Below are 24,926 nucleotides of genomic sequence, written 5' to 3' on the forward strand. Positions count from 1 at the left end.
TACAGGACTGTTCATCAAAACCTGCAAACATTGCAACTGACAGCTTGGAGGGTTCCATGACTTTGTCCCATGTCCCCCTCTCCGAAAAGGTTCTGGAAATCTTGCTGGAAGCACGCAGACCCTCCACCAGAAAAACCTGTTCGGCCAAGTGGAAGAGATTCATCATCTGGAATGCCAAAAAGGGACAGGATGCATCAGTGATGAGCATACCTCAGATATTAGAATACTTGGCAGAAATGCTTCATAATGGCCTCTCATATTCTTCCATTAAAATCCACGCTTCAGCAATCTCAGCAAACTACAACTGTGACCCACCTGTGTTTTCACATCCCTTGCTAAGACAGTTTCTAAGAGGGATAAAGAATATCAAACCTCCCAGAAAACCACCAGTTCCTGCATGGGACCTCAACTACATCTTGGAAAAATGAACTCTTCCTCCTTTTGAACCAGCAGCATCTTCAGAAATGCAATTCCTCTCCTGGAAAACTGTCTTCCTGTTGGCAGTTACCTCAGCAAGAAGAGTCTCGGAGATACAGGCCCTCATGGCAGTACCTCCCTTTCTCATTTTCCATCAGGACAGAGTTTCTCTAAGGACCAATCCTTCATTCATGCCAAAAGTGATATCCAGGGTGTCTCTAAATCAAGCAATTCACCTGCCTACTTTCTTTCCCAATCCTCAAAATAAAGGGGAAAAGCTGCTGCATACTTTAGACATACACAGACAATTACTCTACTACTTTGACAGAACAAAGACCAACAGGAAGTCTGACCAACTATTTGTAGCCTATGCTGCCGGAGTGCAAGGAAAGGCAGTCTCCAAACAAACAATTTCAAAATGGATTGGACACTGCATCAGATTCTGTTACTCCTTCCATGGAAAGGATGTGCCAGCCAATATAAGACCACACTCAACCAGAGCTATAGCCACATCCACATCCACAGCCTTTCTAAGAGGAGTGGCTACAAAGGACATTCTAAAGGCTGCTACATGGAGCTCCGTGCATACATTTACCAGACACTACAACCTGCCTTTATACTCCAGATCCCGAGCAGGCTTTGCTTCTGCAGTCCTGCAGGGTCTTTTAGCTATACCATCCCTTGCTTAGATCATACCACCCCCAGCTTGGCTATGGTATTCAACCCGTATGTCAGGACTGCAGTTGCATTCTTGAAGGACATAGTACAGTTTTGTACCTACCATAAATGTAGATGTCCGATAGATATGCAACTGCAGTCAGGTTTTCCCTCCCTCCTACCCCTCTGTTTTTTCCCTTGGGTCCTTTCCCCCTCTCCTATTTAGCTGGGGATATCTGTTATGGTGTATCTGTTTATTACTGTTGTGCATGTCTGGAAATTTTTGCTTATCCATTCACAAAATTTAGCCTTCCTTGGAGGGCACCTGGCATCTGGGGCAAGAAACACTGAAGAAGATGGCGTCGGCGGATGGCTTTATACTCCAGCCGCTCTGACGTCGGGGAGGAGGCGACATCAGCCGACGCCGGACCCAGACTTTGGAATCCGGCCGACCGAAGGGCTGCCTGAGGCAGGACAACCATATGTCAGGACTGCAGTTGCATATCTATCGGACCTCTACATTTATGGTAGGTACAAAACTGTACTATCTCCCATCCACTCATCAAGATTCCTCTTGAAGAGTCAGTGAGGGACCCTGCCTAACCTGGACTGGGATTTTATTCCAGAGTGAAGGGAGCCTCTGGGTTATGAATCTGTCCCTCCAGCATGTCCTATTTATTTCAGTGCTGAGGTTTAAGTCCCTCGAGCGCGTAGCTCGATGGGATTTGGATTTTCTGAGGTGCAGCATGTCCATTAATTCCGGGTTGGACAGGCACAGATCGCCTCTGAGCAGGCGGTATGCCACTGAGTAGAGCTGGAGTTTCTTTAACCAGGCAGCATACGGCATCTGTTTGAGCCCCTTGATCCTCTTGGTGAGGTACTTTTGGGGTCTTTCCAGTTGCTGCAGGTGTCTGGTAAGGTACATCCCAAAAGGGGCATTGTACTCAATTATGGGCCTGATGAGGGATGAGTAAAGAGGCACGATAACCTCCCCTGATCTAGATGTGAATCCCTTCATGATTAGGTGGGCTATATAAAATGCTTTTCTAACCACTTTGGCCACGTGGTTGTCAAATGAGAGATTGCTATCAACTTGGGTCCCTAATTACTTCTTGTGTACTTAATGGATTACCATCTATGTGGTAATTTGTGGGCACTTTGTTTTTGCCAAAAGGGATGACTATACACTTTTTGGCGTTTAGCTTGAGGCCATGGCTCTGGCACCAGTTGTCTGTTTCTATGAGGCCCTTTTGGAGGATGCTTGTGTCTGCTGGAGAGTCTATTATGGCGCCCAGTTTGCAGTCATCTGCGAACTTGGTCAGCCACAGTCCTTCCATGTTGGCCTGTACCTCCGAGAAATAAATATATACCGAACAAGAGAGGTCCCAAGATTGAACTTTGTGGGACGCCACTTGTAACTGGTTTGGAGTCTGACATGGCTCCAGCTGTTCTAACCATATGGGTTCTGTCCTTGAGCCAGTTTGCAACCCATCTAGTGACATAGGGGTTTATATTTAAGCTGGTGAGCTTATCTATAATGCCCGAGTGGGGTATTGTATCGAAGGCTTTTGCGAGGTCCAGGTAGGCTGTGTGGATCAACTTCCCCTTGTCAATGGCCTTGGTGACTGTTTCCAAGAAATCAACCAAGTTTAAGAGGCAGGATCTGCCCTTAACAAAGCCGAACTGGGTAGGATCCAGTGTCTGTAGGTCCCCAATATCTTTATTTATAAGGTCCATGATGATCCTTTCCATAGCTTTGCAGACCAAGCTAGTGAGACTTATGGGGCGATAGATGTTCTTCATCTCACATTGCTGCAGTCCTTACACTTGGGTAGTCCACTGTCCTCGGTCGGCCCGAATATCAAAGTATTAGGCTGACGTCAGTCAAGGCGCTTAAGACTGACATCAGGACGTCAGGGTACAAATGCGCATGACCGACGTCATATCCTCAGTCTTTTTTGCCGCATGGTCCGATGCAGAAGCAGCGTTGCAAGTGCCGTTCGGCGTTCTGAAATTTTTCGAATTCGGAGTTTCAGACAGAGTCAAAGTTGGCTAAGTACCCCGTTGGGGAATATTTTAGTTTTTTCTTGCCTCTGTGGTTTACCGGATGTCAGAAAAAGTGGATAACTGTATTTCTTGTGGGAAACAGATACCGCATAGGGACTATCATACTTTGTGTATTCCTTGTTTGGGGCCTGAGCACGACGTTGTTGGGTGTCGCTTTTGTGCTAGGTTCAATAAGCGCACTATTGCGAAGGTTAGATTGTGCCAGGTTGGTCTTGGAAGCGGTGCAATTATAATATGCCGTCGGATGCTCCGGCCGCTTCTTCGAAGAAGCGCAAGGACAAAGCAGCTAAACCCAGGCAGGAAGAGTCGTCCGTGCGGACGCCGGTTCTTTAGAGGCGTCAGTGGAACCGGTGGTTCCGCCGGAGGCTTCTCTGGAGTCCCAGGGGGAGACATTGATATTGCAGGATGTGGCCTCTCCGGAGGCAGGTCAGGCTGAAGGGGCTTCTCAGGTTACTGTACTCCCCTCCCTTCCTAGGGTGGTTAGGCCCTCTCCTTCTGTTTCCAAGGCTTCTCCCAGAGGCAGGCCAGGTTTAGCTTCTGTTGGTGTCACTCCTAGTTCATCAGGATCTGTGCCCAAGAAGCACATGCTTAAAATGGCAGAAGATTTAATTACCTTGATTAGAGGTTCTTTGCCCCCTCCTGATAAGAGGCCTAGGGTGGAACCAGAGTTGGGGAGTTTTGAGCAGGCTTCGGATGTTTCAGAGACTTCGGCTGAAGACTTGCAGGAGTATTCTCCTTATTCTGATTCTGATGTGGATGATTCTACTCCTTCTGCTTCTCCTCCAGAGGATGTTTCTTTTTCAGAGACTCTTCATTCCATGAGGGAACATTTTAAGTGGGAAGGTCAGGACTTCTCTGATTCCAGGAAAAGGCTTAGGGAATTTTTGCTTTTCCCCAGCATAGGCCTTTGGCTATACCACCTGTTCTGGATGTTGTGGAAGATGTGTTTGCAGAGGCTTCACTTAATCCTGATTCTTTGCCTCCTGCTCCTGTTAAACCGGACAGGTATTACAGGGTGCCTGAAGCTCATAAATATCTTTATAAGAGTCCTAGGGCGGACCCAGAAACTGTTAGTCAGGGACCTAAGGGGGTCAAGGCCTCTGTTGTAAAAAATCCGGTTCCTCCAGATAAAGAGGCCAGAGCTTTGGATAGATGGGGAAAGAAAGTCTATACTACTTCCACCTTAGCTATGAGGGCTTTGAATTGCCAGTTTCACATGTTGAAATATCAAAACTATCTTCTTTCTCAATTGAAGTCTAAGGTAGATGCTCTGGCGGAAGGCATTGAGTGTAAAGAATTACAAGATTTGGTACATGTCGCTGAACAGGTGGGTAAGCATTCTTTACAATGTGGTTTTGATGCTGTACAGGCCTCGTCTAGGGTGGCTGCCACTGGGTCAGTTCTTCGCAGGCACGCCTGGCTGAGGGATCAGAATTTATCTGACCATGTTAAGGCAAGGATTTTGGATGCTCCTTTGCAGTCTGATGTGTTGTTTGGTTCACCTGTGGAGTCAGTCTTAAAGAAAATGGAAGACAAGGCTAAGTCTATGCAGGCTGTTAAAGATTTTTTGCAAGTTCAGCCTCCGAAGTTTAGTAGGAATTGGCCTGCTCAGGAGTGGGCGTACCTTCTTATGATTCACAGTCTAGGGGTAGATCTAGGCGTGGTAGGGGCAGAGCTCAGGGCTCTTTCAGACCTAGAACAGGAGTTCACCTGCACAGTCTTGGTGAGGGCAGGGGCCAGTCCTTTCGTAAACAGGCCCAATGACCTACCTTTTCAGCTGCCAGATCCTTCTTGCCTGGCAGCACCTTTGGGAGGAAGGTTGGCACTCTTCAAGGAAAATTGGAGTTTAATTACCCAAGACAGATGGGTTTTGGATATCATACACCAGGGTTACAAGTTTTATTTCCATACCTTGCCTCCTTTCAAAGGCATGCCAGACGTTCCTCCTCAGCAAAGAATAGAGGCTCACAAACAAATTTCTCTGCTGCTTCAAATAGGGGCCATACAGCCGGTCCCTCTGCCAGAAGTGGGCCTAGGATTTTATTCTCGCCTGTTCCTAGTACCAAAGAAGGGGAACACGTGGAGACCAATTTTGGATTTATCTATCCTCAACACCTATCTGGACATTCCCAAGTTCACAATGTTGACGTTACAACAGCTTTTACCTCTGCTGGGCAAAGATTACTGGATGGTGACTCTGGATCTCAAGGAGGCTTACCTTCATGTTCCTATCAGGCTAAGTTGCAGGAAGTATCTGCGTTTTCGGGCTGGGACTTCTCATTATCAGTTCTCTGCATTGCCCTTTGGCTTATCTACTGCGCCCAGAGTGTTCACGAAGGTTCTGGCTCCAGTGATAGCGTTCTTCAGGCTAAAAGGAATACAGATCTATCCTTATTTGGACGATTGCCTGATTCTGGCCCAAGGAAGGGACGAACTTCTTCATCATTTACAATATGTGATAGCAGTGCTAAGATGCCTGGGGTATTCTGTGAACGAAATAAAGTCCAGTCTAGTACCCTCTCAGGACATGTGCTTTCTGGGTGTGAGACTGAATACAGCATCCCAGATGGCCTTTTTGACCCCGGACAAACAAAAGACTCTTTCCCTTTACTTCCATCAATTGTCTCATCAGTCCAGGCTGACTGCAAGGACAGTCCTTCAAGCCTTGGGGTTCATGGCATCTTGTATTCTAGTGCTTCCCAATGCCAAACTGCATATGAGGAAGCTACAATGGTATCTCAAAAATGTATGGACACAGCACTGCCAAGATATGGACACTGTCATTCAGATAATACCTTGCATTCAAAAGGAATTTTTGTGGTGGGCTCAGGAATGTCACCTAAACAAGGGACTCTCTGTGACCCGGCCAGAGGCGAGTCAGATTCTAACGACAGATGCCTCAGACAAAGCTTGGGGAGCTCATCACAATGGAAGGTGGATACAAGACACGTGGCCTGCCAGACTACAACATCTACATATCAACTTGAAGGAGATGTTAGCAGTCCAATTTGCATTAATAGCTTTCAAGGATTTACTTCTTCCAGGGCAGGTGTTGGTTCTAACAGACAACACAACTGTCATGTGGTACATCAACAAGCAAGGGGGAACACATTCTTATCCTCTATGCAGACAAGCAATGATTTTGTGGGAGACTGCTCTCAGTTTACACCTAAATCTTCAGGCAAGGTTTCTGCCGGGAGCACAGAACTCCTTAGCAGATGTGTTGAGCAGACGAATTATGGATCCCCACGAGTGGAAATTGGATCCTCATGTATTTCAGAAATTGACAGTGTTATGGGGAACTCCAGACATAGATCTGTTCGCTTCTCCACTGAACTACCAGCTGCCAAAGTTTTGCACAAAAAGGTTTCATCCCACAGCTTGGAAAGTGGATGCTCTTTCATTCAATTGGAGCAATCTTCATGTGTATGCCTTTCCACCTCTGCCTCTCCTTCCAAAGGTACTCCTAAAGGTCAGACAGGACAAGCCAAAGATGATTTTAATAGCTCCAGATTGGCCTCGACAGCACTGGTATCCCTTGCTGAGAAGTCTGGTGCGGGAGCCTCCATGGCCTTTGCCTTGATTCCACACCTGCTGTCTCAGGAGAACAGTCATTTACTCAATGTCAAACTTCACTCTCTTCACCTAACAGCCTGGCATATTCTGTTTTGAACCCTGGAGGGTCTCAGCTTCCACAGCAAGTTTTGAATGTTATTTTGGAGGCCAGAAGGCCTAGTACAAGGAAAGTGTACGCAGATAAATGGAAGAGATTTTTATTTTGGAGTACAGCAAAGGAATTTGATGTTTCTAAGCCTAATTTAAGTGTGGCTCTTCAATATCTTGCTGAATTACTGGACAAAGGTTTGTCCTTCTCTTCTATTAAGGTTCATGCTGCAGCAATTTCTGCTCACTATGACTGTGACCCACCTTTGTTTTCTCATCCTTTGTTTAAGCAATTCCTTAGAGGGGCAAAGAATTTAAGACCCCCACGTAGAGCTCCTACTCCTGCTTGGGATCTCAATTTTGTGTTGGAGAAACTCACTCTACAACCTTTTGAGCCTGCAGCTACTGCCGAGTTGAAATATTTATCATGGAAGACTGCTTTTTTGTTGGCCATTACCTCTGCGAGAAGGGTTTCTGAATTACAGGCCCTTATGGCGGTTGAGCCTTTCTTAATTTTCCATAAGGATAGGGTATCTTTACGTACTAATCCTTCCTTTATGCCTAAAGTGGTTTCTAGTGTGGCTTTAAACCAAACTATTCATTTGCCTACTTTTTATGCAAACCCCCAAAATAAAGGGGAAAAGATTTTGCACACTTTGGATATACACAGGCAGTTGCGATATTATTTGAGCAGAACTAAAGGGTTCAGGCAGTCTCAGCAGTTATTTGTTTCATTTGCTTTGGGTTCTCAGGGCAAGCCTGTGTCAAAACAAACTATTTCTAAGTGGATTGGGTTTTGTATTGCTTTCTGTTATTCCCATCATGGTAAGGAGGTTCCAGCTGGGATTAGGCCTCATTCCACTAGGGCTACTGCCACTTCTACAGCTTTTTAAGGGGTGGCAACTAAAGATATTTTGGAGGCAGCTACTTGGAGTTCAGTGCATACTTTCTCTAAGCATTACCACCTTCCACTGTACTCTAAATCTAGGGCTGGTTTTGCCACTGCAATTTTACAGGGCATTTTGGCAGCCCCTACTGCTTTATAGTTTTGCCATCCTCCCTTACCTCTGCTTTGGGATTCTACCCAAGTGTAAGGACTGCAGCAATGTGAGATGAAGAACATAGTACAGTTTTGTACCTACCATAAATGTAGATGTTCGAAGATCCACATTGCTGCAGTCCAATTTACCTCCCTCCTTCCCTCTGTAGTTAGAGGCGGTTGTGTGGTTTGGGTTGTGAATATTGTGGATATTGTATATATTGTACATATGATTAGTGCAAGGGTGGTTGGTTGTTTTTGCTGTCTTTTGGTTTTGGCCTTTCTTTTAGGGTCTTCTGACATCTGGGGCAAGAAAAGACTGAGGATATGACGTCGGTCATGCGCATTTGTACCCTGACGTCCTGATGTCAGTCTTAAGCGCCTTGACCGACGTCAGCCTAATACTTTGATATTCGGGCCGACCGAGGACAGCGGACTACCCAAGTGTAAGGACTGCAGCAATGTGGATCTTCGAACATCTACATTTATGGTAGGTACAAAACTGTACTTTTCCAGGATCCGTTGAGGCACCACCTTTGTGGAGAGGGACCACTGTTGCTGTACGCCACTCTTTGGGTACATATCCTGTAGTAAGGCTGAGATTGAACAGTAGTTTTAGGTTTGGGTTTAGCTCTTCTTGGAGTTCATGTCGGACGCAGCCCGGGACACCGTCTGGTCCCATTGATGCTGTGTTTCTTGCTTTGGAGAGGGCAGCTCTTACCTGAGCATCTGAGATGTCAGGGGGGCAGCACTCTGCTGGGATAGATATTAGCCCTTTTGGTGGGGAGGGGGGGGAGAAGTTTGCGCTGAACCTGTCAGCTAGGATGTTGACTATTGGTAACTAGCTTTCTGACTTTCTGCTTGCCTGATGAGTAACCTGTAAAACAGTAGTCTTGATAATGAAACTGTGTAGCTGTGGTAGCCAGTAGAGTTATTTTTCCCTTGTATGGTAGCTGGAGATCTAGGTAATCTCCCTTTTGTCCTAGTTGAGTGAGAAATCCAGGGATTTTCCATGAATGAAAGGCATCCAAGTCCAGAGGGCTTTGTCCTCATGGTCATTGGCGTTGGAATTTCAGAAATATTGCCAGAATGTAATCTGTCATACGTCTTGATGATCTTGTCTTTCTATTGCGTCGTTTTTGTTGGATTTGGACTACTGCAGTGCTGTTTCTTTAGGGCTTTGTAACAAACGTATGGACAAAATTAATCAGTTTGACTGGACATTAGTTTACTTATATGCAATAGTTAACTGATGTTTTTGGCCTCTGCAAATTGTCTTGCCAGTTGTGAACTGTGTCAGGGTAGGTCTTTTAACCTATGAGGCCCAACACAGAAATGCCGTTTTATACCTAGAATTTTTAAGTCCCCTCTTGGAAATGCTGCTATAGTTAGATGTATAAGAGCTTCTGGTCTGTTTACTTGATAAATGTTATGTTATGTTTGGGAATTTTGAGATTTCTTAAACAATTAATCCTGGGCTTCTGCTCTGCATCTCCACTGTTGGACTTTGCTCTGCCTTTTTAGGAAAAGACATAAAAAAGGCCTGGAATTATACCTATGCCATTAAAAATTTAGCTACTGCGCTGCTGCTGATTCTTTTATGGGCTGAAGACAAAACACCCATTGCGTGGTTTCACTTATGGTATGTTTTGATGTCGTGTTGTAATGTTTTTTTGCTATTTATTGTTAAATACACACATATACACTTGCTGGTCCTTGCAGAGGTACACTGTAAGTAATTTGGAGGCAGGTCTTTCCATTTGACTTTATAGCACTTTTAACATTTTTCACTGTTCCACTATCTCCATAGGATTTTCATTTGGCATATTTCTCCATAGTTTTTCTGCTGCATAAACTTAACTGTGTACATCTGATATATGCTGGCTCTTTATATGTATGTATATATATAAAATCTGTGTGTGTATGTTTGCCATTTTCTTTCTCTCCCATCCTAATCTCTTTCAAGGCAATCATAATGCTGAGAAAATATTGTAAAAATGGCAGTTTTATACACTTTATTACATCTGTTTTGTAGTTATTTGTACAAATAAAATGTCTTTTCTTGCTTGTTTATTCTTTATTTCTTTCAGATTTTAACAAAGAAAAAATTGCAAGATCTTGTAAGAGAAATTGATCCAAATGAACAGCTTGATGAAGATGTGGAAGAGGTATGTACTGGTGGAATGCAGACATCATATTTAGCACTTTTGATTAAAGGTTTCTTCATAATCTTTGCCTCGAACTGGAGCTATGTTCTTTGTATGCTTCACCGTTTCAGCAGTAATAGCGCTTTAAACCTCTGCCACAGAAGACCCAACGTTCAGCTCTACTCCCAGATCTTGGCACTCTCCCATCCAGACATCAGCACATTTGTGATGCAAGGGGGGACATTCATTGTACTTTCTTTCGGTCTGTTTTATATTACAGTACGAGAGAAGTTTGTTGTGAATTGCTTAGTGTATCATTAGTCTTGTCAGTTTAGCCTGGCTTCTGAATTACTGATAGGTACCCGTTGAGGAAAAGTTTTAATGTGATGTTCTGTTTTGCCTTCATTCTTCACTGGTTGGGTTCAGAACCGATCCTTGGTTCCGACTTGGGCGTTTACAAAAGCTCAAGGTCTTCCCCCCTATCCCATCATGCCCAAGGAGTGTTCCTCTGATCTCGTTTGCCACTAACAAGATCGGGTGCTTCCATTTGGCTCTGGCTAAGTGTTTATTTTTTCTCTAATTATTTTCAGATAATTGTGAATTTGATGAACATTTTATAGGGTTAATACGTAGTTCTTCACTTATTTAGTGTGTTTGATCCTTTGCTGCTGTTGCGATTGGCCGTCATTTTTTCTCTAGGCCTTTTTACCTTTCCCTATCCTGGCTTTATTTGAAGTATTTTATTTGAAATAACTTATTTGTTATATTTACTTGTTTAATATAAACTCGTTTAAGTTAGAGAATTTTAAAAATAAGCTTGTTTAAGTTAGAGAGCTTAAATCTTTAATATATATGGTTATTACCTTTTCCTGGTAAACTCGTTTTAGTTAGAGAGCTGCAGCTGGTCCGTTTAAATTAGAGAGCCTTTCGTCCCTTACCTACCCTTTCTCTAGTTTCACTGCTTGGATTATTTGTTACAAAAGAAAAAAAATTGTTAGTAGTAGTAGGTTTTTTCTTGCCTTGTTACTGTTGGTTGTCACTGATATAGCTATGTCTAAAGGATATTAAAGAATCTAAACCTTCGGGGTTTAAAAAGTGTGTTAAATGTAATCAACAAAATGTCTTTAACTGATAGCCACACAATTTGTGTGAACTATCTGGGCGCAGTCCATCTCCAAGAATCATGTGCTATTTGCCATGCATTCAGTAGTAGAGTGTTAGAAAGAAAAAAAAGTTAATATTGAGAGGATTACTAAAGACTCCCTCTTCAGAGACCATCCTCTTCCGATCCAATGTGTGACCTCAGAGCCGGAGTGTCTGAAACAGGTTGTAGTGGAACTGTCTGACCCGAGACCTGCACCAAGATCTTTGGGCCTGACTACTGCTCTGACATCCTTGGCTCTGTCTGAATTCGAGGGGTCTGGGTGGGGATGCTGTCTGGTCGGGTCAGACAGTTGTCTGATCCTAACTTGCCTCTCGGGGCTTCTGCACAAGTGAGCTCAGTTCCTGCACTGGCCTCGGAGCCAACCCGCTTGGATCCGGGGATGCCTTCTGGTTCTTCGGAGCCGGGAGCTTGTTTGGATCAGGGGCCGGGGGGTCTTCGAGGTGATGAGGAGAGTGTTGTCACCACTTATGGCTCCATTCCCAGGTACAGGCATTCTTCCCCCAAAGGTGCCAGGGTCTGTCTAGGTTACCATTGCATCCACAAGATGTGGAGACCTAAAGCCTCAGGATGTCCCATCAGGTGAAGCCCTCTCTTCCAAAACCTCTCCGGAATACCCTTATGAAGAGGTCCCTCAAAAGAGGAAGCATTTAGACTCCCCAGAGGAGTCCATCACCTCGGATACGGACCTTGATGAGTTGGAAGGGTCCCCACGGTCACCCTCTGAGGATGTCTCCTTCACAGACATCCTAGAAATACTAAAGCAGAGAGGTGGCTGGAAGTCCATCACCCCTTCTAAGGAGGAGTCTGTATACCTGGAGGCTTTCGGGTGTCACCCTTCCACCATTTGGGTTTCTCCGCCTTTAGACGAACTCATGATTGTAGTTAGTCAAAAGGCATAGGAGTCTCTAAATTCAGTGGAACCTGTTCCTCGGAGACCAAATAAGTTTATTATAGCACCTTTGGACAAGGAGTTTCTCACAAAGGGTGTCCCAGTAGATGCTGTGGTGGTGGTAGCGGCCACCAAAAAGGAACTGTCAGAGACAGCTTCATCTGTCTATCCACCAAACAAGGAGTCTCGTATAATGGACAGATACGGGAAGTGCATGATGTCCTTCAAGGATGCATCTGCAGTCCTTACAAATGGGTTGTCCTGTCGTCAGGCAGCCCTTCGGTCGGCCGGATTCCAAAGTCTGGGTCTGGCCTCGGCTGGTGTCGCACTTCACCCGACATCATAGCTGCAGTTTTTCGGGTATAAAGGCATCAGCCGACGCCATTTTCCCCAGTCTTTCTTGCCGCGTGGCGCCCGATGCAGAAGCTGTTCGCAAGTGCCGGTCGGTCAGATCCAGAGATTACTACTACCGAATACTACTTCGAAGACTTCTAAAAAGCTAAGTACCCCATTGGGGACTCTTTCTTGCCTCAGCCGATGTCAGAAAAAGTGAATAACTGTTTAACTTGTGGGAAACAAATACCTCATAAAGATTTCCACTCTTACTGCTTACCTTGTTTAGGACCAGACCACGACGTAGCAGCTTGTTTAGCCTGTGCTTCTTTCAACCGACGAACGCTTAGGCATCGGTCAGAGTTTGCTGAACAGTTTTTCGGCTCAGATTTTGCGTACATAATGCCGTCGGATCCTCCGACTACTCAAATTGTTAAGAAACGCAAAGAAAAAGACCTACACTCGCGGTCCGCGGTTTCGGCCGAAACCACGGTTAAGCAAACCACGAGTGTCTCGGTTTCGGCCGAAACCGAGCAAACGGTTCAATCTTCAGCCGAATCCATGACTACTATTGAGGCCCCCTCTACCCTAGTTGAATCGGCCTCTGAAGTTTTACCTACTACTGTGGTTTCACAAGATTTATCGGACACCATCCCTGTGGATGTTTCTACCCCAGCACGTGGTGCTGCTAGGCCTCCTGCAGCCATGTCTATAAAGGCCTTTGCCAGGGCTAAAGCAGCCAAAACTTCTAAGTCTGTGCCTGTTAAGCCCCCCTCTCACAGGCCCAGCTCCAGTTCTCAAATGCTTACTCTGGCAGAGGATCTCATCTCTTTAATAAGGGGATCCCAATCTCACCCAGACAGGGCCTCTCAACCTCCAGAAAAGAGACCTAGAGCAGAGCCCCCAGAGCCAGTGTCCTCAGATGATTCTTCTGATGATACAGACAATACAGACCATCCAGAGGCTCCCTTTTCTACTTATGAAGATTCCGATGCTGAAGAATCGATTCCTTCAGCTTCTCCACCAGAGGAGTTTTCTTTTGGGGAAACTTTACATGCCATGAGAGAGCAATTCCAATGGCAGGGGCAAGATTTCTCAGATTCAAGAAAAAGGCTTAGGACCTTTTTACACTTACTGCAACATAGGCCTTTAGCTATACCTCCAGTTCTTCCTGTTGTGGATGATGCATTTAATGATGCTTGCACTGCTCCTGATACTTTACCCTGCTAAGCCAGATAGGTTCTACAGGGTCCCGGACACTCATCACCATTTATACAAGGCTCCTTTCGCAGATCCTGAGACTATCTCCCAGGGGCCTAAGGCAGTAGCTTCGACCTCAGCTAAAAACCCTCTCCCTTCTGAAAGGGAATCCAGGTCCTTAGAGAGATGGGGTAAAAAAGTATACACCTCTGCTACTCTCTCAGCTAGAGCATTGAACTGTCAGTTCCATATGATCCAATACCAAGAGTTTATGCTTGATCATTTAACTAAGAAACTGTCCACGGATGATTCTTTAGATAAGAAATATGTTCTAGAAATGGTGAATAACATTCAGCAGGTTAGTAACCATTCCTTAAAATGTGGCTATGATGCACTGGAGGCTTCATTTAGATCAGCCATGACCGGCACAGTTATAAGAAGACATGCATGGTTGAAAGAACAGGTCCTGCCGGATCATGTTAAAGCAAAGCTATTAGATGCTCCTATGGATAAGGCCAGTTTATTTGGTTCTCCTGCCCAACAGGTACTGAAGAAAATGGAAGAGAAGGCAAAATCTGTACAAACAGTAAAAGATTTCTTACAGGTTCAGCCCCCAAGGTTTAGCAGGAACTGGCCTTCCAAAAATTGGTCCTTTCCAGACTCCTCTAAAACTCAGAGAGGGAGGAATAGGCATACAAGAGGAAGAAATCAATCCAGAGGAGGTGCCTAGAGGGGACGCCAGTGGCAAGGTAACAACCAACGAGGCACAGACACAACCACTGCCACTACAACAGGACAATCACAGTGACTTGGCTTTGACACCGCCTACCAGGGAACAAATAGCAGCACCCTTAGGCGGAAAGTTAGCATTATTTTCAAAAAACTGGCACTGTATCACAAGAGACAAGTGGATTTTACAAACTATAGACCAAGGCTACAGGTTTCATTTCCACACTTTACCCGGAAAAAGAGGAATGCCAAACCTACCACCAAATCAAAAGACAGAAGCTCTAAAACAAATAGCTCAATTAGCAAGGATGAGAGCTGTGGAAAGGGTACCATCTATGGAACAAGGCAAGGGATTTTACTCCAGACTCTTCCTGGTACCAAGAAAAGAAAAAAATTGGAGGCCTATTCTCGACCTGTCCACTTTAAACACATACATCATTGTTCCAAAATTCAAAATGCTGACCCTACAGCAACTTCTTCCCATGCTGGGCAAGGAGTTTTGGCTGGTAACTCTAGATCTCAAGGAGGCATACCTGCACGTCCCCATACGACCACATTGCAGAAGATACCTCAGATTTCTTGCAGGATCAGAGCATTATCAATTCTCAGCATTGCCCTTTGGCTTATCTACTGCCCAGAGTGTTCACGAAATGCCTGGCATCAGTAATCGCTCACTGCAGGCTTCAGGGAATCCAAATTTATCCATACCTGGACGACTGCCTAATACAAGCGGACAACAAAAACAAGCTAACAGAAGACTTACAAAGAGTCATTTGCTTACTACAGGCCCTGGGATACACAGTCAATATAAAAAGTCAAGACTGATACCATCCCAAACAATCACCTTCTTAGGTGCAGAATTGGACACAGTAAAACAGATGGCATTCCTAACTGCAGAAAAACAAAACAACTTCCTGTCTATTTTTGGCATTAACAAAGCAGAACAAACTAACAGCAAGGAAAGTACTGCAGGCCTTGGGCTTCATGGCATCCTGCATAATCCTGGTCCCCATGCCAGACTACATATGAGAAAACTACAGTGGTACCTAAAGAATTTATGGTCTCAACACAGGCACAGCTTAGAAACCAAATACCACTAATTCCATGCCTGAAACAAGAGTTCCTGTGGTGGGCTCGGGCATGCCAGTCAAACCCAGGTTTGCCCTTCCACAGCATTCAACCAAGCCAAACCATCACAACGGACGCCTCAGACCTCGGTTGGGGGGCCCACATGCTGGACAAGTGCATACAAGGCTTATGGACTCCAGAGCAGCTGCACCTGCACATAAATCAAAATGAAATGCTGGCAGTACAACTAGCAATCCAGAATTTCAGACCATTCCTCCAAGAATTGATGATAAGGACAGACAACACCACAGTCATGTGGTACATCAACAAACAGGGAGGCACTCATTCATACCCTCTATGCCGAATGGCCCTAAACCTATGGAATATGGCTCTGAGTTACAACATTCAGTTACAAGCAATTTTTGTACCGGGAAAAGAAAACATCCTAGCAGACATTTTAAGCAGAACTACCTCGGATGCTCACGAATGGATGCTACACCCGGACATTTTCAAGGCCATCACAAAGAAATGGGGACTGCCACAAATAGACCTATTCGCATCCCCACTCAATCACCAGCTCAAGAAATTCTGCACCAGGACATACCACCCACTTGCTTGGAAGGTGGACTCTCTATCCTTCAGTTGGAAAGGCCTGACAGCATATGCATTCCCACCTCTCCCTTTGATGCACAAGGTGCTATTGAAAATCAAAGAGGAACGTTCAAGGATAATTCTGATAGCTCCAGACTGGCCAAGACAACATTGGTACCCAATACTGTGGAGCATGTCTCGGGGGAGAATGTGGACACTACCCCTGATTCCCTTGATGTTAACCCAGAACAACTACAACATCCTGCATCCAAACCTGAAAACTCTGCAACTGACTGCCTGGAACATTACATAAGAGCAACTAACCCAGATTTATCCCAAAGGGTTAAAGACATTATACTTGAGGCCCGCAGACCTTCAACAAGAAGGAACTATGCAGGAAAATGGAAGAGGTTTCTCATTTGGAGTACCAACAGGGGCAAAGATGTGTCAAAGGTAGATATTGCCAACATCCTGGAGTATTTGGCAGAGCTTTTCCATACAGGCCTGTCCTATTCCTCCATCAAAATACATGCATCCGCTATTTCTGCAGAATACAGCTTCGATCCACCTGTCTTTTCGCATCCTCTACTCAGGCAGTTTCTGAGAGGAATTAAGAATGTAAAACCTCCTAGGAAACCACCATTACCAGCATGGGACTTGAACTTTGTACTAGAAAAATTGACACTTCCCCCTTTCGAACCAGCAGCAACAGCAGATCTTCAACACCTATCCTGGAAAACTGCTTTCCTGCTGGCAATTACCTCAGCAAGAAGGGTTTCGGAACTACAGGCTTTAATGGCAGTACAACCCTTCCTAATCTTCCATCAAGATAGAGTGTCCATGAGAACTAATCCTACATTTATGCCTAAGGTGGTATCCAGAGTGTCTTTAAACCAGGCAATCCACCTACCTACCTTCTTTCCCAATCCACAGAACAGGGGGGAAAGACTGCTGCATACATTGGATGTACATAGACAGTTACGCTACTACCTGGACAGAACCAAGGGTAATAGAAAATCTGACCAGCTTCTGGTAGCATATGCAACAGGAAGGGAAGGAAAAGCAATTTCCAAACAGACAATCTCCAAATGGATAGGAAATTGCATTAGATTCTGTTACTCCTACCATGGAAAGGAAATTCCACAGAACACAAGACCTCACTCTACAAGGGCTTCAGCCACTACCACAGCTTTCTTACGAGGAGTGGCTACCAAGGACATTATAGAGGCTGCTACTTGGACCTCCGTGCATACATTTGCCAAGCATTATAACTTACCTTTATACTCTAGATCCCGAGCAGGGTTTGCCACTGCTGTTTTGCAAGGGATCCTAACTACACCATAATTTCTTCTTCCTCCTCCCTAGTTTAGCTATGGTATTCTACCCATTTGTAAGGACTGCAGATGCATCCTTGAAGGACATAGTACAGTTTTGTACCTACCATAAATGTAGATGTCCGAACAGGATAGCATCTGCAGTCAGGATTACCCACCCTCCTTCCCTCTGTGGTACTCCTAGGGTATTTGCCCACCTAATAGCTAGCTGGGGGGGGATCTCTTATGGTGTATTTGTTTGTATATATGTACATACATGATTATTTTGTGTGTTTGCCTTCTACTATTTGGAAACATTGGCATTTATCCAAAAATTTAGCTTTCCAAGAGGGCAACTGGCATCTGGGGCAAGAAACACTGAGGAAAATGGCGTCGGCTGATGCCTTTATACCCGAAAAACTGCAGCTATGACGTCGGGTGAAGTGCGACACCAGCGAGGCCAGACCCCGACTTTGGAATCCGGCCGACCGAAGGGCTGCCTGACGACAGGACAACCCATTTGTAAGGACTGCAGATGCTATCCTGTTCGGACATCTACATTTATGGTAGGTACAAAACTGTACTTTTTCTTCAGCGCCATTTGCACTCAGGTCACTGAATTATCTGACTCATGTCACTAGGTTGCAGAGAGATCTCCTGAAAGAGCTAGGAGATAAACTACAAGATTCAGTAGTTGTAGGGGTTTCAGACAATGTTTCCTCTCAGCTCTCCACCTTAAACTCTGTGGTTAACCCTTCTATGAGGCTTATTTCTTACACAACAGATGGAGCGAGCAGGGCAGCAGGTTCAGGAATTTCCCTGAGGAGACTTTCTTGGATGCGCTTGTGTGACTTTGAGGAGCCCTTTAAGTCTACCCTTGTTAATGCCCCCTTCGATGGCTTGTCCCTCTTCGGGCCAAAAGTTAAGAATACACTCACCAGGTGCTAGCAAGAAGGAAAAACTCTCTCTGCTGTAGGAGTCTGTTTTTCACTACCCCCTTACCCATAAGGTCAAAAGGGAGGAGAGATGTGGTTCTGAAAATCCCAGAGAGCCTTTCAGGACACACATAGTGACTCTTCCCCCAGGGGCAGAGGGGGAAGCGGTAATGGGAGACGCTGTCCACATGACAGAGGGGGTCCGCAAAACCCAGGCGACGGGGATTCATTCTGTGGCAGGCCCTTTCAGTACTCCTGAAGGGAGGCCTGTCTGTCCATCTCTGGAGGCAGCCCGGGGTCACTTATCTTTGTACCCAGAAGCCTGGCTAGAAATAAAAGACAAATTTGTACAAAGTATCGTATCCAGAGGCTACTCCATACCCTTTTCCTTCCCAAACATAAAGAACATCCCGGACGGTCGACCCAAAGGGAAATTTGCTACACAAAGGAGTCATCCAAGCAGTCCCCGCAGACCAAATAGGATCCCGGAACTTACTCAAGTTTCTTTTTAGTTCTAAAGAAAGCAGAGGACTGGAGACCCATACTGGATCTCAGCAGATGAAAGCAATCAGTAAGGAAATCGAAGTTTCGGCTGGTAATACTGCAGTTGATATTCCCCTTTCTGGGAAATAATTGGATGTGTTCTGTAGACCTCCAGGATACATACTACCACATAAAAATGGACATGCCATCCAGGAGTCATCTGCACTTATGTCTGGGAGCCAGTCACTTTCAGTTTCGCGCTCTGCCCTTTGGTCTCACTACAGCCCCCAGAGTGTTCACCAAGTGTATGACAGTGGTCACAGCTCACTTGAAACGTCTAGGATTCCGGGTGTTTCCATGTCTAGACGACTGGCTCCTGACCACCAGCACCAAGCATCTACTGCAACAAGCAAGAGACACCACATTACAACTCTGCTGTCACCTAGGAGTCACGATAAATTATGAAAAACCTGACTTGTTGCCATCTCAACATATCTTTATAGGGGCAGATCTGGACACGACAAATTTGATGGCAAAACTTCCTCTAGAAAGAGTTTTAGATGTCCTTCAAGGATGCATCTGCAGTCCTTACAAATGGGTTGTCCTGTCGTCAGGCAGCCCTTCGGTCGGCCGGATTCCAAAGTCTGGGTCTGGCCTCGGCTGGTGTCGCACTTCACCCGACGTCATAGCGGCAGTTCTTTGGGTATAAAGGCATCAGCCGACGCCATTTTCCTCAGTCTTTCTTGCCGCGTGGCGCCCGAAGCAGAAGCTGTTCGCAAGTGCCGGTCGGTCAGAACCAGAGATTACTACTACAAGTACCGAAGACTTCTAAAAAGCTAAGTACCCCGTTGGGAACTCTTTCTTGCCTCAGCCGATGTCAGAAAAAGTGAATAACTGTTTAAATTGTGGGAAACAAATACCTCATAAAGATTTCCACTCTTACTGCTTACCTTGCTTAGGCCCAGACCACGACGTAGCAGCTTGTCTAGCCTGTGCTTCTTTCAACCGACAAACGCTTAGACGTCGGTCTGAATTTGCTGAAGAGTTTTTCGGCTCCGCTTTTGCTTACATTATGCCGTCGGATACTCCGACTACGCAAATTTCTAAAAAAAACGCAAGGAAAAGGACCGACACTCGCGGTCCGCGGTTTCGGCCGAAACCGGTTAAATAACCATGAGTGTCTTGGTTTCGGCTGAAACCGAGTCCACGGTTCTTCCTTCGGCCAAAAGCTTGCCACTTACCGAGGCCTCATCCAGCTTGGCTGAATCTGCTACTGAAATCCCACCTGCTCCTGCAGCTTCACAGGATTTATCAGATACTATCCCTTTGGATATTTCTACCCCTGCACGTGGAGCTGCTAGGCCTCCTGCATCCATGTCGATTAAGGCCTTTGCCAGGGCTAAAGCAGCAAAAACTACCAAAACTGTGCCTGCTAAGACCCCCTCACAGGCCCAGTTCTAGTTCACAAATGCTTAGTCTAGCAGAGGATCTCATTTCTTTGATCCGGGGATCCCAACCACATCCAGACAGGGCCTCTCACCCACCTCCAGAGAAGAGGACTAGAGTAGAGTCCCCTGAGCCAGTTTCTTCAGATGGCTCCTCTGATGAATCAGATAATTCAGACCCTCCAGAGGCCCCCTTTTCTCCTTATGAGGACTCTGATGCAGAAGAGTCCATTCCTTCTGCCTCTCCGCCTGAGGAATTTTCTTTTGGGGAAACCTTGCATGCTTTGAGGGAACAATTTCAATGGCAGGGCCAGGATTTTTCAGACTCTAGGAAAAGGCTTAGAACCTTTTTGCATTTGCCACAGCATAGGCCTTTAGCCATTCCTCCAGTACTTACTGTTGTGGATGATGCTTTTAATGATGCTTGTACTGCTCCTGATTCTCTTCCTCCGGCCCCTGCTAAGCCCGATAGGTACTACAGGGTTCCGGATACACATTATCATTTGTATAAGGCCCCTTTTGCAGATCCCGAAACTATCTCCCAGGGACCCAAGGCTGTAGCAGCTACCTCTACCAAAAACCCCCTCCCCTCTGAAAGGGAATCTAGGGCCTTAGAGAGATGGGGTAAAAAAGTTTACACTTCTGCTACTCTTTCAGCTAGGGCCTTGAACTGTCAATTCCACATAATTCAGTATCAGGAATTTATGTTAGACCAGTTAACTAAAAAGCTGTCCTCGGATGAACCATTAGACAAAAAATCTGTACAGGAAATGGTACATAACATTCAGCAGGTCAGTAATCATTCCTTAAAATGCGGCTATGATGCACTGGAGGCTTCCTTTAGATCAGCCATGACTGGCACAGTGATCAGAAGACATGCATGGTTAAAAGAACAGTCCTTACCAGACCATGTTAAATCAAAGCTCCTTGATGCTCCCATGGATAAGCTCAATTTGTTTGGCTCCCCTGCACAGCAGGTGCTGAAGAAGGTGGAAGAGAAAGCAAAATCTGTCCAGACAGTCAAGGATTTCTTGCAGGTCCAGCCTCCAAGGTTTAGCAGGAACTGGCCTTCCAAGAATTGGTCCTTTCCAGACACCTCCAGAGCTCCGAGAGGCAGGAATAGACGCTCAAGAGGCAGGGGTCAATCCAGAGGTGCCTACAGGGGACATCAGTGGCAGGCTAACAACCAGCGAGGTACAGCCACAGATCCAGCCACCACCACCACTTCCACAGGACAATCACAGTGACTTGGCTCTGGCACCGCCTACCAGGGAACAACTAGAGGCACCCTTAGGCGGGAAGCTAGCCTTATTTTCAGTAAACTGGCATTACATCACAGGAGACAAATGGATTTTACAGACAATAGACCAAGGTTACAGGTTTCACTTCCATACTCTACCAAGGAAGAGAGGAATGCCAAACCTACCTCCAAATCAGAAGACAGAAGCTCTAGAACAAATAACTCACTTACTAAGGATGAGAGCTGTAGAAAGGGTACCATCTATGGAACAAGGGCAAGGATTTTACTCCAGACTTTTCCTGGTACCAAGAAAAGAAAACCAATGGAGGCCTATTCTCGTCCTGTCCGCTTTAAACACATACCTCATTGTTCCAAAATTCAAAATGCTGACCCTACAGCAGCTTCTTCCCATGCTGGGCAAGGAGTCTTGGCTGGTAGCTCTAGATCTCAAGGAGGCATACCTGCACGTCCCTATACGACCAAATTGCAGAAGATACCTCAGATTTCTTGCAGGATCAGAGCATTATCAATTCTCAGCATTGCCCTTTGGCTTATCTACTGCACCCAGAGTATTCACGAAATGCCTGGCATCAGTAATTGCTCATTGCAGGCTTCAGGGAATTCAAATTTACCCTTACCTGGATGACTGCCTGTTACAAGCGGACAGCAAAAACAAATTAACAAGAGATTTGCAAAGGGTCATTCATCTACTACAAGCCCTGGGATACACAGTCAATATAAAAAAGTCAAGGCTGATACCATCCCAAAGGATAACCTTCTTGGGTGCAGATCTGGACACAACAAAACAAATGGCATTCCTGACAGTAGAAAAACAGGAGCAACTCCCTTTCTACTTCATGGCATTAACAAAGCAGAACCAGCTAACAGCAAGAAAAGTCCTGCAAGCTCTTGGTTACATGGCATCCTGCATAATATTGATTCCACATGCCAGACTACATATGAGAAAGTTACAGTGGTACCTAAGGAATTTATGGTCTCAGCACAAGCACAGCCTAGAAACCCAAATTCCAATAATTCCATGCCTGAAGCAAGAATTCCAATGGTGGGCTCAGGCCTATCAATCAAACAAGGGACTGCCCTTCCACAGCACTCAACCAAGCCAGACCATCACAACAGGCGCCTCAGACCTCGGTTGGGGGGCACACATGCTGGACAAGTGCATACAAGGCTTATGGAATCAAGACCAGCTGCACCTACACATAAATCAAAAGGAAATGCTGGCAGTAAAACTGGCAATTCAGGCATTCAGACCATTTCTTCGACAGGGTCAACTGCTGATAAGGACGGACAACACCACAGTTATGTGGTACATCAACAAACAGGGAGGCACACATTCATACCCTCTATGCCGGATGGCAATGGACCTCTGGAATGTGGCACTGAGCTTCAACATTCAGTTACAAGCAATATTTGTGCCAGGAAAAGAAAATATACTAGCAGACATCTTAAGCAGAACTACCACGGATGCCCACGAATGGATGCTGCATCCGGACATCTTCAAAACCATTACAGGGAAATGGGGACTACCAGAAATAGACTTATTTGCATCCCCACACAATCACCAACTGAAAAATTCTGCACAAGGACGTACCACCCACTTGCTTGGAAAGTGGACTCCTATCTTTCAGTTGGAAAAACCTGACAGCATATGCATTCCCACCTCTTCCTTTGATGCACAAGGTGCTATTGAAGATCAAAGAAGACCGTCCAAGGATCATCCTGATAGCTCCGGACTGGCCAAGGCAACATTGGTACCCATTACTGAGGAGTATGTCTCGGGAACAAATATGGCCTCTGCCCCTAGTTCCCTTGCTGTTAACACAGAACAACTTCAAAACCCTGCATCCAAACCTGAAAACACTGCAGCTGGCTGCCTGGAACATTGCATAAGACCAAATAACCCAGATTTATCTCGAAGGGTTAAAGACATTATCTTGGAGGCTCGCAGACCCTCAACAAGAAAAAATTATTCAGCAAAATGGAAAAGATATCTCATTTGGAGTACTGCAAAAGGAGAGAATGTGTCACTGGTAAACATAGCTAACATCCTGGAATACTTGGCAGAGCTCTTCCACAACGGCCTGTCCTATTCTTCCATTAAGATTCATGCATCAGCTATTTCAGCAGAATACAACTTGGATCCTCCACTCTTCTCACATCCTCTGCTTAGGCAGTTTCTGAGAGGAATTAAAAATGTAAAACCACCTAGGAAGCCACCATTGCCAGCATGGGACTTGAACTTTGTGCGTGTGCTAGAAAAGTTGACACTCCCTCCTTTCGAGCCAGCAGCAACAGCAGAATTACAGTACTTATCATGGAAAACTGCTTTCCTGCTTGCAATCACTTCAGCAAGAAGGGTATCTGAGCTACAGGCATTAGTGGCAGTACAGCCCTTCCTGATCTTCCATCAAGATAGAGTGTCCATGAGAACTAATCCTACTTTTATGCCAAAGGTGGTCTCCAAGGTATCTTTAAATCAAGCTATCCACCTACCTACATTCTTCCCCAACCCACAGAACAGGGGAGAAAGACTGTTGCATACCTTGGATGTACATAGACAATTACGTTACTACCTGGACAGGACCAAGAGCAATAGAAAAACTGACCAGCTACTGGTAGCATATGCAACAGGAATGGAAGGAAAAGCAATTTCAAAGCAGACAATCTCTAAGTGGATAGGAAATTGCATTAGATTTTGTTACTCCTACCATGGGAAGAAAACTCCAGAAAACATCAGGCCTCACTCTACAAGGGCTACAGCCACTACCACAGCTTTTTTACGAGGAGTGGCTACCAAAGACATTTTAGAGGCTGCTACTTGGAGCTCCGTACATACATTTGCCAAGCATTATAATTTACCTTTATACTCCAGATCCCGAGCAGGTTTTGCCACTGCTGTTTTGCAAGGGATCTTAACTACACCATAATCTTATTTCTACTCCTCCCCCAGTTTGGCTATGGTATTCTACCCATTTGTAAGGACTGCAGATGCATCCTTGAAGGACATAGTACAGTTTTGTACCTACCATAAATGTAGATGTCCGATAGGCATGCATCTGCAGTCAGGATTACCCACCCTCTTCCCCTCTGTGGTACTCCTAGGGTATTTGCCCATCTTGTAGCTAGCTGGGGGAGTCTATTATGGTGTATTTGTTTGTATATATGTACATACATGCTTATTTTTTGTTTGCTCTCTACTATTTGGAACCATTTGCATTTATCCAAATTTAGCCTTCCTAGAGGGCACCTGGCATCTGGGGCAAGAAACACTGAGGAAAATGGCGTCGGCTGATGCCTTTATACCCGAAGAACTGCCGCTATGATGTCGGGTGAAGTGCGACACCAGCCGAGGCCAGACCCAGACTTTGGAATCCGGCCGACCGAAGGGCTGCCTGACGACAGGACAACCCATTTGTAAGGACTGCAGATGCATGCCTATCGGACATCTACATTTATGGTAGGTACAAAACTGTACTTTCTGCAACATCAGGTCTCAAACCCTCTTTCCAAGAAAAGGGTACAAG

The 24,926-nt window shown here is 45.5% G+C and overlaps 1 protein-coding gene across 1 annotated transcript in view; it reads left to right on the forward strand.

Annotated features, from left to right (window-relative positions):
• The window catches only part of TAF12 (TATA-box binding protein associated factor 12), a 254,938-nt gene that overhangs the window by 119,910 nt on the left and 110,102 nt on the right, over window positions 1-24,926 (forward strand). Inside the window, exon 2 of the mRNA XM_044059990.1 lies at window positions 9,934-10,011. Coding sequence (XP_043915925.1) covers window positions 9,934-10,011 — 78 coding nt within the window. The remainder of the gene's footprint in view (window positions 1-9,933; window positions 10,012-24,926) is intronic.

Source organism: Protopterus annectens, chromosome 1.part2, assembly GCF_019279795.1.
Source record: "Protopterus annectens isolate FY-2018-M chromosome 1.part2, PAN1.0, whole genome shotgun sequence".
NCBI lineage: Eukaryota > Metazoa > Chordata > Ceratodontiformes > Protopteridae > Protopterus > Protopterus annectens.